At 47.5% G+C, this 20,833-nt stretch overlaps 1 protein-coding gene across 18 annotated transcripts in view; it reads right to left on the minus strand.

Annotated features, from left to right (window-relative positions):
- UBR5 (ubiquitin protein ligase E3 component n-recognin 5) overlaps positions 1 to 20,833 on the minus strand; it is a 2,064,863-nt gene that overhangs the window by 1,846,752 nt on the left and 197,278 nt on the right. For 11 of the 18 annotated variants that reach the window (XM_086966077.1, XM_086966080.1, XM_086966078.1 and 8 more), the window contains exon 5: positions 2,622 to 2,741. The exons of the other annotated variants lie outside the window; for them this stretch is intronic. In XM_086966077.1, coding sequence (XP_086822203.1) covers positions 2,622 to 2,741 — 120 coding nt within the window. The remainder of the gene's footprint in view (positions 1 to 2,621; positions 2,742 to 20,833) is intronic. 18 annotated transcript variants of the gene reach the window in all.

Genomic DNA, 20,833 nt, shown 5'->3' on the forward strand with positions numbered 1-20,833 from the left:
CATGGCATCGAAAAGGCCCAACGGCCCGCGTCGACGACCGGATCGAGATGGAAAGTGTTATCGAGTAGATGTTTACCGAACGAGAACAATACCGTCGAGGTAGAAGGCCTTTTGGCCTTAGAAAGTTGAAAAGTTATGGTTCCGAAGTTGGAGTTGAGGAATAGCATCCGAACCCAATGGCGGAAAAAACAATCTGAAGATGAAGATGCCCATACGCACTGTAGTCTAGGGGAGGAGTCACCCATCTTGTGATACTTCGAAGATTCTTCCAGGACAACAAAGTGCAAACATCCGGACCCAACACTAGGCGGCGATCTATGCTAAGATATGAATTCAGCAGCCCACATGCCTCGAACGTACATTTTCACAAGATTAAAAGCAAGCCAGATTTCACACATGCAGGTACTCAACATATACTAAGAAAGGCTAGAAAAGACAGCAAAGAATTAATCATGACTGCACAACTGCGAGAGAAATCATCTTTGACAAACAAAGAGGGTTACACATGCAGGTGTTAGTATACCACAGAATGAATGCAACTTAAGAAAGATGTAACTAATCAGGTCACATCACACTGTCACAGAGTATTTCATCATAATTAATGATGAAGATAAATGATCATTTTCTAAAGGAATTTATAGTCTTAATGATGCTCTAGATAAAGGGAATATTAGTAACAGACTGCTTAACTCAAGTAAGGTAATTAAAGAACTGGATGTTAGTATGTCTGAGGGGAGGTTACTTGGTTGGTAACAGCCTCAAGCAAGTTCAGTAAACACGCATGTTTCCCACAAATATTCTCAGCAGCTGGTAAATTCATTTTGACAAATTAAGTTGTAGCCTTACAAACGCCCTTTTACTTGCTTCTGCTGAAAGGCAGTGAATCCACTTCCAACCACTCGGCACAATGGCGCAAAGATATATAGATATATAGATATATAGATATATAGATATATATATATATATATATATATATATATATACACACACACACACACACACACACGTGTATACACTTAAACGGCCTTAGAGCAATGACCAGTCAAGAGCGAGTAAAGCAAATTCTCAGCTTGGCTTGAGCTTTAAGGGCGATTCATTCATAGATCAACTTAACCACTTCTGCTTTTTGTAACCAGTTTAAGCACCAATAATCTGTAAGATTCAATTTCTAAACTTCAATGCAATAACTCGCATACAGTGACTTACATTTAGACTTTGCAACAAAGAACCTAGCCCATGAAACAAACTTTTCACACCTCTATTTCTTGTTCATTATAGGTTTGTGTACTATTCACAAAGTTTAGCAGACTCATGCAAGAAAAGCGGGTTCTGCAACTAGCTTTGAAAATCATATTTAGTAAGTTTTAAAATCAAATGTAGAATTTGTTTCAATAAAAAATGGGAAACTGCTGCAGTAGGAATAGACACTACCTTTAAGGATGCCAGCAGTCCAGAAAATAGAAAGCAGCGCATAAGCAGTTCCTCAATATATCATTTGTAACTCCATGATGAATCAGCCATTTCTCTGGAAAAGTGGTGGTTATGTAGGCATTTTAATTAAATGATTAAGATAGCCATGCTATAAAACTACATGTTGGTAATTGGTGCAATAAAGCAAGCCCTAAGTAAGGCTCTTCAATGCAGATTAAATTATTGCTATCAGTGACAGGCTAATCATTCTGCCAGTGTGGCACATTCATGTGCTACAGGCTGCATGACTGCTTTCAGAGCTGGACGTCCTACCATGAATCAACCAACAAACCACACCCCCTTCCCTCCATGAGCCTAATTTAGTAGCAGTCTTCTGCAGTATGTGCCTTGCCATCAGAGAACATCTTTAAAATAGAGAAATGGCAAAGCTTAGGAGGAATGGCAGGCAATGCATCACCAAATTTAGAGGGTCGGAACACAGCATTCTGACTCAAAAGTTGGTGGCTTAAAAATATTCATTGTTTTCTTGAAGGGCGAGGTCTCCTAATGCTTGCTACACTATTTAGATTTTATAAGCAGAAGATTTGCGTGACTCCATGTCATAAGACCACCCACAGCCTAGGTGTAAAAAAGTCCACCTTGGGCTGTAGAAACGTGTTTTGTACTCCATATCCTGAGGGAGACTGGGTGAAAAGGGAGAGAGAGGAAAAAGGCCCATCACTCAGAATTTTGGTTTAAAAAATTGCAAGTCCTGAAGGGTGTCTCCTAGCATTCAGAGATGATCTCTGCCAAATTAGAAAATTCAACTAATTGACTGAGCTGGAAACACAGCATTGTGGATGTTGGAAGGGCTGTGACACTTAAATGGCCAGAATCTCTACTCCATATGCAGTTGTTGCTTGAGAATGTATGTCAGTACAAAAAACCTAAGAACTGTATTTGTTAGTTTAAATATTAAAACAATATTAAGAATTTCATAGAGCACACACTTTCTTCAATCAGCAAAGTTTATTTCAAACTACAAAGACCTATGCTTGTAGGAAGCTTACACTTTGCTGCCCTTCTCCAAGAAATGGGTGCAGCTCCTCCTACATGTGCACTGTAATCTCTAGTATCAATTAAGTACAACTGCTTCCATATTACTACACTAGAGTACAGAAAGGCTAAATTTCAACCCTACCAGAACTTACCCAAGGGTGTTGCCTGCCAGTCTGCCCAGAGTTTCAGAACCAGACAGAAACCATGGGGAGTCACTGGTCCTGCCTGGCCTGGATGTCCTTCCTGCCCCTGAGCCACTGCTCAACTTTGAACTGAAAGCAAAAGATGGTAAATCAGTCATAAAACAATCCCACACGGGTTCATAAAACAAACCCTGGAATCCCAGGAATAAATTGTTAGGGACTTGGTTTGACAAAATACCAGCATATGCAACACCCTTGGGCAAGGGGCTGGAATTTCTACAAATAGTATTGCTATGTTTTTGCTTCCAGAGATCAGATTTTGATTTGCAATTTAGGCAAGGGTCATTTTTAGAAAAAGCAACAGAAATGCAAAAAAAGACAAGTTACTTGCCTGTAATATTTGAACTGTGTGATTATCCAATAAAGCATCACAGTTCTGTATCTTTGAGGCGGTGGTGCCCCTTTGGGTCTTACTACCTAGGAGTTTCACACAACTTTGGACCATGGTGAACTTGCTAAGATAACTACACCATATGTGTTTTTGAGGGGCTGCCACCCAAGATGGCAGCGATCTTTGGAAGTCCATGATCAGACCCCCATTTTTCACCCATTTATGAGCCTCCGGGAATTGTGAGAAGTCCGCTGTCCAGCTAAAGCAATGGGAACATGGGAAGACCATCACAGCTGTGAAAACTGCAGAGGGACGGTGGCAGTAAACCCCTGTTATTTATTAAGAAGGACTGACAAGAGCCAAAGGACACCTGCTGTTGCACTGTTCTTATAAACTGAAACATGAACTTAATATAATAACATTTAAAATAACATAATAAGATACAGACCCTAGGCTGGTGAACCTTAATTTAAGTAAATTATAAAAGCTAAAACAAAAAAATTAATGTAAAAAAATATTTTGGACTCTATCTAATCCCAGGTCGGTCAGGCAAAATAAAACAATTAAAAACTGGTTACACTTAAGCATATAATGAGAAAAGAATTTTAAAAATCCAGACCCTTTCAGTGGTATACATGAGCAGTCAGGATAAGAAACTCCTAATACCATGACACATTAACTAATACTCCAATCCAATGTCTAGTCAGTGTTGTAATCTCAAAGAATAGGACTTAAACTTTTAAGTAATAAAAATGGAAAATGAATTAAACAGAAGAGTCACAAAAAAAAAAAGAAAAGGTACCATCATCTCAGATACCCGAACTACTACAACTGGGAATGTCTTGACAGCATTTACACACTAGGTACTGTAATTTTTACATAAGAGGCTTTTGGACAAGTTATCCTGTAGGGTTGCATTTGTCTGTTCCTTGGGACTTGGCAGGCCTTCCGATAAATTCTACAAACAAAGCTGTACAAAATGTACCAGACAAAAGATAAATGTAACAGAACTGCTATTTCTCAGTGTGTCTGTATGCAAACTGAATAAATCAGCAACGTTGAGACCCTGCTGCTGACCTTCGGGTATAAACACTTCAAAACGCTTTTGTTTTATAAATTCACCACCCACATAAAGTCCTATCAAACTCAAAAATGCTTTATGATGCCAAGGCTTGTCAGTGTCCAGTTCAACGGGTCTACAGGGGGTAGATCAGCAGGTCTTGAGTCAGGATATCAGCTAAGAACAAAATTGGTTCCAAGCCTTGTACTGTATTTTCAATGGTAATCAAGGCAGGAATGGGTCAGCACCAACTAGGGCAGGGGTCTCCAAACCGGTCCTGGAGGGCCGGATCCATGCCAGATTTTTAAAATTACTACATGTATCTCAATGGGGATATCCAAAAAATCTGGCATGGATCCAGCCCTCCAGGACCGGTTTGGAGACCCCTGAACTAGGGCGTCCACAGGATACCAAACTTGATAGCCTTCATTGCAAAACAATCTGGTTACTCTCAAACCCGTCCTATCTGGGGGCACTGGCTGGAATCTCAGGCTCAGTTACTTTGAGCCTTAAACTCAGAGTGAAATTCTCTAGAATCATACAAGAAAGATACTGGATCTGGAGCAACGAGGAAGAGGGCGCTGTGGAGCAACGAGGGTGCAGCAATGAGGAAGAGGGCGCTGTGGAGCAACGAGGAAGACGAGGAAGACACAAAGGAGGACGCCGACCGGAGCGTCCGGACCGAAACGCTGAGGCAATGACTCCAGAGAAATCATTCTTGACGGAGACTAATAGTGCCACCAACAAAGCTCTTCTATGGCAATCAACGAAGATGGAAGTGCAAATATATCTCCTACAAGCTATTGCAGGCCGCCTAGCAGAGGAGAAGCCGAGCCCAGACCAACGTCAAAGCCGAAATTAACCATAATATCCTAGAACATAGCAGGGATCAGCAAAATCGGTAAGAACAAAAACCTGAAGCAGTTTCTGGAAAGCGGAGACATAATCTGTTTCTAAGAAACGTGGGCTTTGTCCACCACTCCTCTGGCAGGGTACTACGAACATCAAATACCAGCCGTAAAAAGGAATATCTTCGGTCGTCCAGCCGGCGGTCTATCCGTCTTTAAAAAACATGAGTGCGCACTCACAGTCACCTCTATCAACTTGAACTTCCCCGGTTTGCAAGCTGTGCAGATAAGAGGCTTACGTCTCAATAAACAGCCAACGAGCCTACTGGTAATAAACTGTTACATCAACCCTGCACAGTCCTTAATGAAAGTTCAACTGGAGGCTCTGGCACAGAAACTAGAAGATCTGCTAAACAAGCACAAAACTTTCCAGGTCATCCTTGCTGGGGACTTCAACTTGAAAAATCTGGACAAAACCGAAACATCTCCTGGGGGCTTGGGCAGGGCAGACTCCTTGCACGATTTTTTCAACAATCACAAGCTGACATCTACCAACAAACTGAAGAGATCCCGCTCGACCGGCTGGCAGCCCAAGCCCACATTCTGGGACGACTCAAGAATAGACTACATCATGATCAGGGAAGAGCTGGCGGCCAGAATGGATGAATTCGAAGTGGAAGACAGGAAGGAAAGCGACCATAGGCCACTAAGAGCAGCATTCCAGCTGGATGTACCGCCCGCCATAGTCTACCAATCCATAGAGAAGTTAAGTGGGGAGGAGAAACACACAGTCCTGCGGAGGATTAAGTGGTCAGAAAAGATCAACAGCACACTTCAAATATGGCTGGACCAGGCACAGGAAGGTAGCTTATTGAGAGAGCCCTCACTCATAAAAGGATGGGATAATATAATAGAGGATCTACAATCCAAGCTTGGGAACCCCAAAACCCTAGAATAGACCAGCCGGATAGACCAGGAAGTACCCTCCCACAGGATATACGTGACCATAAAAGACAGTTGCCCAAAGCACTTGCAGACAAAAAAAGAGGATGCCCCTAAACTGAGGGAGCATCGATTGCCTCACTGAGGGCTTCACTCAGGAAGAAGGTTTGGGAACACAAAAAAGCTGACACGGAAAGCAAGTGGCTCAAGGTCTTCTCCCTGCTTAAACAAAAAAACTCAGCACGACTCTGGAGATCTATAAATCAGCTGAGCAACCGAGGCCCATCACGAGAAAATGGGATTGCAGAAAGGGTCTGGATACAACACGTGAAGCAGCTATACGTATTGGCCTCCAACGAGGAAGCCCCACCAAGTGATTAAGTGGAGTCGGCAGAGCCGGCGCAACTGAGCGGCACAAAAACCAGGACCTCCAATTCCGTGCCCAGACAATGCTCCGATGGGAAATAGATCCCCGGCCATCGTAGATGATACTCTATACCAACTTGGGTAAACACCCAACAGGTCATCAAAACCATGAAGAGCATGAGGAACGACGGGGCCCAACGGGATTCCAGCCCCGGTCTTCAAACAGGCACCGGAATTCTGGGCCAAACTCCTGACTACGCTCTTCAACTACTCCTTTTCGACAGCAATAAACCCTGAGTCCTGGAGGGGCTCCATACTTGTCCCAATCTTCAAAAAAGGAGATCGCCTAAAGCCGTCAAACTACAGGCTCATCGCCCTGTTAGATCTGGAAGCCAAGGCTTACACTTGCCTACTATTGAACGATCTAGAAAAATGGGTAGAAGAGAGAAACATAATACCCATGTACCAGACAGGCTTTAGGCCCCAGGCATCAACAATGGACAATGTCATGGTGCTCGCACACATTTCAGCCCAGGCAACATTGAAGAACCACCTCCCACTCTTTTGCTGCTTCGTGGACTACAGCACCGCCTTCAACAAAGTAGTCAGAAAACGATTATGGTGGAAACTAAAAAAGTGGGACATCCCTCCAAATCTTTTGAAGGCAATAAGGTCATTACATGAGGACACCTGGGTGAGGGTCAAAACAAGTGCTTGTACAGTTTCCCCCAAAATAAGCATAGAGAACGGGCTGAAGCAAGGGTGCGTGCTGGCCCCCACCCTCTTCAACTTATGTACGGCGGACCTGGGAGAGGCACTAAAAGGTGCCAGCCTAATAGCCCCAAGATTAGGAACCGTGAGGCTTCCTGTTCTCCAGTACGCCGATGATACAGTCATACTGGACCATACGAAGGTGGGACTACAAAGAGCATTAAATGCTCTAAACAGCTTTAACACAGCAAACAACTTGACAGTCAACCAAGGGAAAACCAAGGTCATCATCTTTGGGCCCTACCAACGGAAAAAGAAAGCACAGTGGCAATTGGGGAACGATCTAATTAGCTTGGTGGCCTCATACAACTACTTAGGGGTCTGGCTCACGGAACGGGCCAAGGCGAATATTCATATAAACTAGCAGAGCTCTAAAGCCAATAAGGTCATCCATGCATTAATACAACTCAGCCAGAACCTGATTAGCCCCTCCGCCAGCCCTTCGAGCAAAACTCCTTCCAGCAATCAGCTATGGCCACCTAACATTCCCCGGGAAACAGGACACTCTTCTCAATCTTGCCCAGGCCAAGGCATATAAATCGGTGCTACAAATACCAAAGCGGGCAAGAAAAACTAGGCTAAGACTGGAGCCCGGCCTTGCAAGACCAGACCTGATATGTCAGGGGGAGACTATAAAGCAATATTTACGAATACTAAGGGCTCCGCCCAACTCTTTAAAATATCATCTGAGATCTATCATCGAGCGGCCAGGTTCGGAATGGCACACAAGGCTGGGAAAGGCAATACGAGTCTTGAAGATCGAGGAAGAAAGCATGCCGAGGCAGGACATCCCCCTGAGCGCATGGAAGAAAGCCATTAATAGACAAGTGCACGAAACTTCCTTCAACCTTGACCACAAATCACTTCGCCGAAGCCCGCATTTGGTCCCACTAAATGACTCATACAGGGCAGGAACAGCACAACCCTACTTAAGTGAGTCCCTCACAATTCAGACCCGAAGCAAAATCTTATACATGAGGCGGACCATGCTGGGGATAGCTGATTTCAATCCCGTTTGGGCGCGTGATGGGGAATCCATAACTTGCAGATTGTGTACCAACAAGAAGGAATCCTGGCTGCACCTTCTCTGTTGCTGCCCAAACCTCAACAACGACCGCCGGCGACTGCTGCGCCCTATCTGCCTCAGCACGAATATTAAGTCTTGTAGCGAAGCATCAGCATTATATCTGTCTAATACCAGCACAATGATCCTGGCAAGACTGGCGAAATTCATCCACCAAATCAGGCTGGCCTTAAAAGCTGTGGGCCACAGCGGACGGGATCCATCTATGCAGCTCCATTGACAGTGCCCCATTTGCACGTCCCCTTCCAAGAAAACAATGCACCTAGTAAGAAACTCAATGCACCATTGAGAGTAGCTTATGCGCTCACCTGCAACAGACTAACTCCAAGGCACATAAGTTGGGGAACGGACAATCATGGGGGTCTCAGTCACCCGAATAAAATACTTAATGGTAGTAAATGATGTAACCAATCACAGTCCTGATTTTAGCACTAGCTTTCAAATTTAGCTTTTTAAGTATCTATTTTTTCTATACACAAGAAATTGCTTCATTGTTGATTTTACTGTAACTATTTTAATTATACAGTCAATAAAAAATTGTCAAAATTGTAAATTGTCATACAAGAAAGATACCTATCTTGTACGATTGCTCTGGAAAGAGGGTGACTGGAAACCCAAGTGAAAGATACATCCCCCAAGTCCCTCCTGACTGGGGGAGCAGGAAAGGAAGATTAAAAACCAACAACTCTAGACATTGATCTTCAGTTGTTTCTTTAACTCTGGGCAGCTTTTCATCAAAGACACCAGCGGCTCAGTCCAAGGAGGAGAACTCCATGTTGATCTTCAATCGAAGTGTCTTCCTGACTAAACTGGCATATCATTCACAAAAGGCAAGTTAACTTTCTTTCTGTTCATTCAAGCTGCAAGCATTCTTTAAAGTTCAGGGCTTATTCTCAGCCATCAAGGAGGTCAGCCAAAAATTATACCCCTGGTAAAGTACTATTCCTCAAATCACTAAGGAGCACAATCTTAACTCTTTTCCTTGTCATGGTGGGTTTTCTCGAAAGGTGGTCAGGCCTGTCAGAACAGTAAAAAGTTATCTTTTAGATTCAAAACCGACTAGCAAATCCAGTAAATACAACTGAATGTAGATGATGCCTTTAACTACACTGTCATCACAAACCATAAAATTCCAGTTTCAGAGATGGGAGCTTAACCAATGAGTTGAAAGCATGTCATGTCCACTGTTAAACAAAGCACAGGCAGCAGAGACAACCACTATCTTGCAGGGCCTTCTACATGGTGCCCAAAAGAGACACCAAACAGCCTTCATAGTATCGAGGTCAAATAGAAGTGAAGAATACACAAACACAAAAGGGCAAAGGCGCAAGTTCTCAGTTACTTGTCAAACTTTTACTGGGGGAGAACAAGACACCACCTCCATACACGGGTGTGGTTAAAAAGGCCTGTACAACTGAAGTACTATCCGACATCTTACAGCCTGGTAGAACACCATGGACTCTACGGGAAGTTAAACACTTCTACTATCCAAACTTGGTGGGTTTGGTTGGTTGTTTAAGTTGAGTTTAAAGGCCATTTGTCAAGGAAGCACATCCTAATTAGTTTTACTTAGACAGTCCGTGGCATTACTGGAAACAGCCTACTTCTCTATTTAATTTGTGACCCCGCTAACCCATCACCACCTCCGATAAGAGAAATATTACAGGTGTGGACACCCCAGCACCTCCAGCAGGACCATAATTCTCCCCTCACCATGACACTTGTGTACTGATAGAAATTATCTGCCAGATGGTACAAGGAAGAGTAAAGAAAATAAACCAGGAATCATCTTGTGCTCACAGTACTGGATCACCAAAGAACAGGTAGGGAAATGTAAAAATACTGCTACTATAGTAATTGCAGTCAATTACATTCTATTCTTTAACAATTTTGGAAAGAGCATCATTCAACACAAAAGTTATCTGTCCTAGGTCTCTGGAAGATAAGCGTTCTTGACGAAAAATGCGGCAAAAAGTGTGGCTGTCCAGGAAAGCTGAAAGGTTTAATCATCATGAGAGAGAGAAGGATTGCATTGCGATTGTGATTCTTTTAAGGCTCCACTGGGAAGGATTAATGACAGCCACATTACAGAAGGCATTAGGTTTCTTCTCAAAATATTGAGAAAGGTTTAAATGGATGTACTCATACCACAAGGAAACAGCACATTCTAGTGTCAAACAACTCTTCTTGTGTATCTTCTTGTGTGATCTTATTAAGTAGGATATGCAACAACTGGATCAAAAGAGAAAAGGTAATTTGACTTGATAGATTACAGATACTTAAAGTACGTGATTTTTTTCCCCTGGAGGAATGATCACTTTTGTAGGTCTGTAGAAACGTTCCCTGAAAATGAGTAAGTTGGCTCAAGAACAGTGACTGTTAATGATATGAAGAACGCATCAGCCCTTCATTAGTGCAGCAGTCCTTCTTCCATGCATACAGTCTCCAATGAGAATTTATGGCCACCTGTGGGATAGATCCCTTAAGATCACTGCAAAAGTTGAATTCAGAGGGCATTGCCCCCTCACTGGTCAACTCCTTCCTTTCTATCTGGAATGCCTCACTCCATCATGGCTTCTTCCCAACTACCTGGAAGGAAGCGCTGCTGGTTCCCATTATGAAAAAGCCTGACGCTAATCCTACTAAATTCTCCAATTACCGCCCCATATCTCTCCTCCCCAAACCCGCAAAAATTCTGGAAAAGGCCGTGCAGCTGCAATTAACAGAGTATCTGGAAAACCACTCCCTACTGCACGACTCTCAATCCGGATTCAGAGCAGGCTATAGCACTGAGACTGCTCTCCTGGAAGTAGCTGAGACCATCCGTGAAGGCGTGGATAGAGGCGAGGAGGCCATGCTAGTCCTCCTCACCTATCCGCCGCTTTTGATACGGTCTCCCACAAAATCCTACTTAACCGTATAAAGCAGATCGGAATTGAGGGCTCCGCTATCGCTTGGATTGAATCCTTCCTCACCTGCAGAACTCAGAAGGTGATGCTTGGGCCTTTCAGATCAGAGGGCAAACCCCTGCTTTGTGGTGTCCCGCAGGGCTCTGCCCTGAGCCCCCTGTTCTTTAATGTCTATCTTGCACCCTTGGCCACAGTGGTGGAGGCTTGTGGAGTCAGGGTGGTCTCTTACGCTGATGATACTCAGTTGATATTTTCATTTAGAGACCACTCAGACTCCACCTTTGCCAACTTCCGCCAATGTCTAAACAACATCTGTGACTGGATGACCAACCATCACCTAAGAATGAATGCTGACAAGACAGAGGTCCTGTTTTTTAATCAGAAAACTCCTATTTCCCCCAGCCTGTGGTGGCCCACAGCACTCGACCCAGCCCCCACCCCTGTCCAATCGGCCCGCAATTTGGGTTTTCAATTCGATGACTCTCTGTCTTGTAAAGCCCAAGTCAACAAGGTCACCTCTGCCTGCTTTGCCAAGCTGCGCATGATCAAGAAGATCCTTCCTTACCTTCCATTAGACGCCCGCCGAACCATCATCCAGGCCCTCATAACTTCCCATCTAGACTACGCCAACAGCTTATATGCTGGCGCTCCTCAATATCTGATCGCCCGGCTCCAGATCGTTCAGAATGCGGCGGCCAGACTGATCGGTAATATCCCCTACCGCCAGTCGGTCGCCGCCTACCGCATAGAGCTCCACTGGCTTCCCATTGCAAGCCGTATTCAATTTAAGATCCTCACCCTTGCCTATCGAGCTATCAACGGCCATGGACCTAACTACCTGAAAAAGCGAGTGTCTATCTCTCAATCCGCCAATCACTAAGATCTAACAACTTACGCATCCTGATTGCACCTCGCTTTCGACCAGAATGGGCGGCAGAGGATTCAGCGTAATCACTGCCAAACTATGGAACTCCCTCCCTCTCTATCCAGGTTCTGTCCATCTGAACCCATCTTCCGTGCCAAATTAAAAACCTGGCTGTTCTTTAGACTATGATCCCTGTCCCGCAATAAACTTGTTCCTCTCCTCCTTCCCGGAGGCTCTGTTTCTAGCGCCGGGACACCCCCCAGGAGGTAGCTGCGCGCTGTATAAGCTACTTAAATAAATAAAATAAATTGGAGAAATCCAATGGTGTGCTTCTTCTGATGCCTACTCAAAACTTAGAAGTGGAAAGGAACCATCACCAAACCTATTAGAACATTCCACTGTTTTTTAAACAGTGGCCTTCTCCTTCCTTAAAAGCTGGTCTTTACCTCCTCAACTCTTGCCTGCACCATATGACCGAGACGAGTGAAAATGGCACCCTTCTGGAGGGAATCCCCCAGAGTGCCCCAAGGGAAAGGAATAAAGGCAAACCAAAACAATGAAATGTAGGGAGCAACACTTGAGTTCTGGTTGCAACAAAAAGTTTTTAAAAATAAAGACGCTTCCAAGTAGGTCTCATAATCAAAGCATGACAGATTGTATAGATGTGTTTTTTTTATCGTCCATGAATGGCTGTCCCAGTGGGTCCATACTAAGATAATATAACTGCATAGAAATAACTGCCTTTTGGTTCCTTGGAATGGGAGGTTGAGAGTCACGTCATGTGGATTCAAGGTACAATTTAAAACCATGATCAAGACTGAAGGATCGTAATATGCCATGGAGATGGTATAATTAAATGGGATTGGCAGTTATTTGGAGATGGAGCAGGAGGGAGCCGGCGTCAGAGAGGGAGGGAGCCGGAGATGGAGCCGGAGATGGCGTCTGAGATGGAGCCAGAGATGCCAGAGCCGTCGTCGGAGATGGAGATGGCGTCTGAGATGGAGCCAGAGATGCCAGAGCTGTCGTCGGAGATGGAGATGGAGATGGAGCCAGAGATGCCAGAGCCGTCGTCGGAGATGGAGATGGAGATGGAGCCAGAGATGCCAGAGCCGTCGTCGGAGATGGAGATGGAGATGGAGCCAGAGATGCCAGAGCCGTCGTCGGAGATGGAGATGGAGCCAGAGATGCCAGAGCCGTCGTCGGAGATGGAGATGGAGCCAGAGATGCCAGAGCCGTCGTCGGAGATGGAGATGGAGCCAGAGATGCCAGAGCCGTCGTCGGAGATGGAGATGGAGCCAGAGATGCCAGAGCCGTCGTCGGAGATGGAGATGGAGCCAGAGATGCCAGAGCCGTCGTCGGAGATGGAGATGGAGCCAGAGATGCCAGAGCCGTCGTCGGAGATGGAGATGGAGATGGAGCCAGAGATGCCAGAGCCGTCGTCGGAGATGGAGATGGAGATGGAGCCAGAGATGCCAGAGCCGTCGTCGGAGATGGAGATGGAGATGGAGCCAGAGATGCCAGAGCCGTCGTCGGAGATGGAGATGGAGATGGAGCCAGAGATGCCAGAGCCGTCGTCGGAGATGGAGATGGAGATGGAGCCAGAGATGCCAGAGCCGTCGATGGAGATGGAGATGGAGATGGAGCCAGAGATGCCAGAGCCGTCGTCGGAGATGGAGATGGAGATGGAGATGGAGATGGAGATGGAGATGGAGATGGAGATGGAGCCAGAGATGCCAGAGCCGTCGTCGGAGATGGAGATGGAGATGGAGCCAGAGATGCCAGAGCCGTCGTCGGAGATGGAGATGGAGATGGAGCCAGAGATGCCAGAGCCGTCGTCGGAGATGGAGATGGAGATGGAGCCAGAGATGCCAGAGCCGTCGTCGGAGATGGAGATGGAGATGGAGCCGGCGTCTGAGATGGAGATGGAGCCGGCGTCTGAGATGGAGATGGAGCCGGCGTCTGAGATGGAGATGGAGCCGGCGTCTGAGATGGAGATGGAGCCGGCGTCTGAGATGGAGATGGAGCCGGCGTCTGAGATGGAGATGGAGCCGGCGTCTGAGATGGAGATGGAGCCGGCGTCTGAGATGGAGATGGAGCCGGCGTCTGAGATGGAGATGGAGCCGGCGTCTGAGATGGAGATGGAGCCGGCGTCTGAGATGGAGATGGAGCCGGCGTCTGAGATGGAGATGGAGCCGGCGTCTGAGATGGAGATGGAGCCGGCGTCTGAGATGGAGATGGAGCCGGCGTCTGAGATGGAGATGGAGCCGGCGTCTGAGATGGAGATGGAGCCGGCGTCTGAGATGGAGATGGAGCCGGCGTCTGAGATGGAGATGGAGCCGGCGTCTGAGATGGAGATGGAGCCGGCGTCTGAGATGGAGATGGAGCCGGCGTCTGAGATGGAGATGGAGCCGGCGTCTGAGATGGAGAATGGAGCCGGAGATTGAGAAGGAGCCAGAGATGGAGCCGGCGTCTGAGTTGGAGCCGGCATCTGAGATGGAGCCGGAGAATGCACCAGTGAAGCTTTGTGCAAAGCCGAGCGAGCAGGAGAATCCTGATTCGAGCGAGAAAGAGAGACATAGTCCTTTCGATGCCGATGAGCTGGAGAAGTCGGATTCGGAGTCTCGTCCTTATCCGAACGTCGTCAAGAGTCGTGCCTCTTCATTCTTCTTATGTTTCTTTGATTTTGAAGCATGACCCAACGTCTACTTCGAACCCAACCTCTACCTCGACCTTGATCATCTTCGACCTCTCTTCTCCTTCCTCATCTTCTCCATGAACAGCTTGGCCTCTCTCTCCTTTAAAGCATTCGGGTTAATCTTGTGACAGCAAGCGCAACCCTCAACGTCGTGATCCCGCGACACGCACCAGACACAAACTTCGTGAGGATCCGTGATGGACATATGTCCTCCGCACTCCCTACAGGGTTTGAACCCTTACTTCCTCAACGACATTCAGGAAAGAAACAAGAGAAGACCAGAAACAATCCAGAAATACAAAGTAACTACACAAGCTACCGAGAGTTCCAGAAAAGCGTTAGCGTCGATGGCGCGAATAAAAGGGAGCTGACGTCATCACGCCGACAAGGCTCTCTTATGGCTCCGGTGACATCAGCGTAGCCAAGCTTCTGTGACTTCGTCGGCGTGGAGAGCTACGAAAAATGTCCAGATGCTGGCGCAGGGGATATTCACAAGATGAGGAATCACTAGGTGAGAAATCCACTGGCAGATGTATCCTTCAGAATTAGCTGGCAAACAATGACTTTGCCTTATGCCCGGTAAGGTTTTGTGGTCCCCGACTTCTACCTTTATTATCTTATAGTTGCAGGCGCAATTCACATATCATTGTTACCACCCTGATGCTCGCTTACAATATCTTAAGCAGTAGTGGGCTCAGGCCCGCCCATTCTTTCTTCCGACTACTATACCACAAGGCCTACCTAGGACCCCCACGGAAATACAGACACTTCCCACTACATATTGGGCCTGGACAAGACTCCAGCGCTATCTAGGCTTTGTTTTTTTTTTTCCCCCTCCACACTCCCAAACCCCCACCTAACGGTGTAGGGAAGGCTAGGGCTGCATGGGAAAGGGATTTGGGAATCCCCTTACCGGACACGACAAGGTATTACTGTTGTGAGCAGGCATGGATGGTTTCATGTAACCAACATAAACTACTACATTTGAAATACTTACACAGGGCTTATGCTAAACCACACCTCGTGGCTTAGATTGATCCCACTAGGTCACACTGTTGTCACAGATGTGAAGCGTAAAATGCAGTTTTCGCTCATTTTGGCATGGAACTGCGCACCAATACTTTCTTACTCTAAGACAGTTTTTTCCACTTTATCACGCATGATACAATTTCCACTTACCCCCCAACCCTGCTATTGGCCCTGCTGGGTTATGTTAAACTACTACCCGCAGGGGTCCAGCGCTATACTGCTTTTGCATTGATATTGGCTAAACGCCAGCTGGCCCTACTCTGATCTGACAGTTGAGGCTTGGGTCCCGTACTTAATATACTGTGATACCACAAGTGACATTTATGCTTCATTACAACCGCCCACCTCTAGGCCTAAGAATATATGGCAACCATTGAGAAACTATTTACTACTTTTTACTACTAGTGCTGTTGACACAAACTTGGGCTGACTTACATTTCTGGGGACATGGCTGGTAAACTGTGCACAAATGTAATTGTGGAATGACCCAGCTTTGTATGGAGTTGTGAACTATGTGCATGCACCTTTTATATGTGCACTTCCCACTCCTTTATCTTTTTTCTTCTTAACTTTCTATTCAGAATATTCAAATTGTGCAACGAGATCCAAGAAAATGTAACTATCAGACAGCAGAGATGAGAATATTGAAGGGTTGTCAAATATCACTGGACAGCGCAACGAGTTAGAATTTGTCACAGAGACCTATGGATGATGATGAATTAAGTCCGTTAAGTAAAGTCTGGCGCGGTTGGCCGGAGTAGCAGGGTAGCAGGGTGGGGGGTTGAGGCGGGGGGGCTTTGTTCTAGTTATTGTTTGTTTTGCGGTTACATGATTACTTTGACTCCATTGACACAGTCAGCTGGCGGATGGGAGGGGGAGGTGGCGAGGTTTGGTCCCTATTTCCTATGCTTGACAGACCAAATGGTTGAACCGCACACGACGTGGACACAACACATTGAGATAGTGTCCTGGAATGTGAACGGTCTGCAAAACAAAATCAAACGCACTGTGGTGCTTCAATATCTTTGTAGGCACTCCCCTGATGTTGTACTCCTACAGGATGAAAAAGATGAAGTCCGCTGCACACCTGGGTAATAAGAGGATTTTAAACGGTGAATAGGTGTGGTTCAATCCTTTAGGGTGCTCAGGGTGAACCCATTTCTGTCCGGGAGGGGCAGAGTATCAATGTTAGAAGAAATACCTTACAGGCGTAAGGTGAGGAACCTGAGCACTCCTGTGTGCTAATGAATGCAATTTACACAATGATTTTCAAAAAAAGTTCAAAGTTTTATTCACTTTGTACTTTCGCAAATGTAATTCATCCTTATGAGCATAATCTCATGCTACTTGAAATTATGGAACTAATCCTGACAAAACATTTCTTTATGCACAATGGGAAATGGTACCACCAAGTCGGCGGAACTGCCATGGGTACCAGGTTTTCTCCCTCTTATGCATGCCTCTTTATGAAGTGGTTCAAGAGGGGGCATGCCTGGGGTCGGGAGCCTCACCTTGGACACAACACATTGTGTTCTGGGGGAGGTATATCGAGGACATTATCTGCCTGTGGTCAGGATCCAGAGAATGCCTTCAAGATTATTTCAAGTATCTCAATACTAATCCATACAAAGTAACACTAACCATGAGCTGCCGTAAAGCAATCGATTTTTTAGATCGCCACTTTTATGTAAAGGACGGGACTGTCCAGAGCACACTGCACGATCAGTGATAAAATACATTCATTACGGAGAGATGGTAAAGGTTAGGCAGAACTGCTCCGAAGCATCATCTTTCATAAGTAATATTGCCGGCACACATTCCCGGTTCCTAAGTAGTTGCTAGAGGAAACAGGATGTGAAAGGAGCTGAATCACAAGTGCAGCAACTCGTTAGTGATGCCGCATTGAAAACAGGTGCTATAAGATTAACGACCTTTGATGAAAAACGTAGTTTTATAACCAAATATACCACATACAGTGATCGAATCTTTAGAATCTTAAAGAAAAGTTGGCATATATTATTAGAAGTGCCTACTTTGAATAAAACCTTAACCAGGAACCCTACTGTAACATACAGGAAACACTGAAAGACCGGCTTTGTCAGAGCTATGTTACTACATGTAGACCTGCAAATGCACAAGTTACTTACCTTCGGTAACAATATATCTGTACGAAACATTAGTTAGATTCCTTACCTTAGAATAACCCCCATGCGCCAGACTGGATCCGGAAAGTTTTCATCAGCAGTACCCCTGCGCGTTGGTAGCGCCGGTGGGCCAGCAGGACGGGGATGTGGAAATACGCGTCCTGCAAGTCCAACGCTACCATCCAGTCTCCAGGATCCAGGGCTGCTAGGACCTGAGCCAAAGTCAGCATCTTGAACTTCTGCTTCCGGAGGAAGCCGTTGACGCTCCGTAGGTCCAATATAGGGCGTAGGCCTCCTTTGCCCTTCTTGGGTACCAGAAAGTAGTGGGAATAGCAACCACTTCCTACTTGTGGCCCAGGAACGCACTTGATAGCCCCCTTGACCAAGAGGGCCATAACTTCCTCCTGCAGAAGTTTCAAGTGATCCCGTAACATGCGGTGGTACCGCAGTGGCATGGCTGGAGGGGTCGCCTCGAAGGGGATGGAGTAGCCCCTTCGGACAATTTGCACCACCCACCTGTCCGACGTGATGCGCCAGTGGAGGAGGTGATGGCGAACCCTGCCCCCACTGGCGTCGAATGGGCCTGAAATGCCGGACTAGGAAGGCTTAGAGGCAGATGCTGCGGGAGCGGATGTGGACTGACCTTGCCGTTGTCCCTAGGCACCGCCACGGCGGTTACCAAGTCCGCGACCGCGTTGAGACTGGTTCTGCAGCCTGTGGCTGGCTGGACTTGTGGGGGCGACCCTTGGCCACGAAAGGGGCAAAAAGCGGAAGATTGCTGGCGCTGGCCTAGGTCAAGGACTTGGCCGTAGCCCTGGAGTCCTTGAAACGTTCCAGCGCACTATCCGCTTTGACGCCAAAAAGGAGACGGTCATCGAATGGCATGTCCATGAGCGTGGCCTGGACATTTCCTGAAAAGTTGGCGGACCTCAGCCAGGCGTGGCGGCGAACCGCCACAGTCGTTGCAAACGCTCTACCCATCGAGTACGTGGTGTCAAGTCCACATTTAATTGAGTACCGTGCTGCATCCCGTCCTTCCGCCAGGGTTTGGGTGAGCTTTGCCTGGGCCTCCTCTGGACACTGTGGCAGCACGTCCGCAACCGTATCCCACAGAGAGTGGGTGTCATGGCCCAAAAGGCAGGCGGTGTTGACAAACCGCAGCCCCAAACTCAGAGAGGAGAACAGTTTTTTCCAAACTGATCATACCTTTTGGATTCCCGATCCGGAGGAGCGGTTGGGAATGCGGTCTGGGACGTAGAGGCCTGGATCACCAGGCTCTCGGGGGTGGGGTGCACCGACAAAGCTAGGGTCGCCCGGAGCTGGGCGGTGGTGTTGGTCCACGTTCCCATACACTGGAAGGCTTGTGGAGGGCTTGGACCAGGTGCCCAGCAGAAAGACAGTGAGGGCTTCGTAAAACGGCAGTTGAGGCTGAGAGGAGCTTGCCTGCGGTTTGAGTACCTCAGTGAGGAGGCTATTCCTCACGTCCGTGACAGGGAGCTTAAGAGCCAAGGCCTTGGCCGCCCTGTTCAACACCACGCTGTAAGCAGCCCCCTCCTCCGATGCCACGGAGGGAGGAGAGACGAATCCAGTGTCGGGCAATGTGTCCAGACCACTGGCCTCCCTTAGCTCTTCTGTCCAGTCCTGACTCAACTGGTACTGCAGTGCCAGAGGATCCTCAGACTCCTCCCAGTCCTCCTAGTCATCCATCTCCTGATAATCAGGTAAAAATGATGGAGCTGGGACGAAGAAGAAGGCCTCACCCACGGCGTCGGAGACAGCGCCGAGCGGCGCCGGTCCGACGTCGGACCGGGGCTGTAACTGGGGTCGACGTCGTCCGGAGACAGCGCCGGGAGAAACACCCTTGGGGTCAGCGCCAGCAGATGAGTCGTAAGGTCGACCGGCGACGGCCCGGATCCAGGCCTGGATCCTGCGGAGCCAGGGCCGGAGCCCCTGACGGCGCCGGGGCCGCCAGCCCACTAGTGCTCCCAGTCGGACCCGCGGGGCCCGAAGGCGCCTCAGCAGGGTCCGACAGAAAGAGGCGTGACCTCATGGCCGTGAGGAAAGCGCTGACCTCCTCCGGTGTCGCATGCAGCCCAGGGACCGGCGGGTATGGAGCTAGACGCGGCACCTGCGGCTCCGACGGAGCCGCGTGAGCGGTGTCGTCCGAATCCCTGGCAACATCGCGCAAGCAATCGAGAGGAGTGGGAAGAGTGATGACGCCTCTTCGACCTTTTCCGAATGCCTCGACTTACCCGAGGACTTGGAGCCCGACGAGTGGTGGTGGCTTGTCGAGTGGCGAGACAGTGGCTCCGCGACCGGTCCCTCGACTTCCTCCTCGACCGGACCTCGAGAGGCGCAGAGCCGACTGCCAGATCTCCAGCAGCTTACGAGACCGCTCCCGTCTAGCCTTCGAGGTCAAGGCCTGGCAGTTGGGGCACGACTTGTCATCATGGTCAGCCCGAAGCAATTAAGGCACCGACAGTGAAGGTCTGTCACCGACATCATGCGGTGACAGTCTTCGCAAGGTTTAAAACCAGGCATCCCTAGCGGCACCGCAAGTCGAGGGTCGACTCGAAAAGTGATCAAGAGATTAAAAAGTTAGTAAAAAATTGATTGGAGTGCTGCTCTTCCCGGGAAAAAAGAAGATCTGACATCAGCGCCCGAGGGCGGCAGCCAAGTACTCCGACGACGTCATCCCGGCGATCACGACGACGCACGCGGAAGCGCAGACGACACCTAGTGACGCGCAGGGGTACTGCTGACGAAAACTTTCCAGATCCCGTCTGACACCTGGGGATATTCTAAGGTAAGGAATCTAACACTAACCTGTTTCTTTCAGATGAGCCCAATAGCATATATGAAACATTATCTTCTGGGTGGAGCCAAAGTCCACTCTATGTATATTTAAAGAAATGGTGACCTTTAGTGCCGCCGTCGGCATACTGATTGATACTCCGAAAGATGCTGGAGAGAATGTGGAAACACTGGGCACTACTTCACCTCCTCTGGAACTGTCCTAAACTACCTCAACACTGCCAATCTGTGATGGACAATTTCAACGAACTATGTGGTTGCAAATACCGGGGTTTCCAGTGTATATTGTATTTGGCCTCCCAA

This window comes from Lissotriton vulgaris, chromosome 4_1, assembly GCF_964263255.1.
Source record: "Lissotriton vulgaris chromosome 4_1, aLisVul1.2, whole genome shotgun sequence".
Classification (NCBI taxonomy): Eukaryota; Metazoa; Chordata; class Amphibia; order Caudata; family Salamandridae; genus Lissotriton; species Lissotriton vulgaris.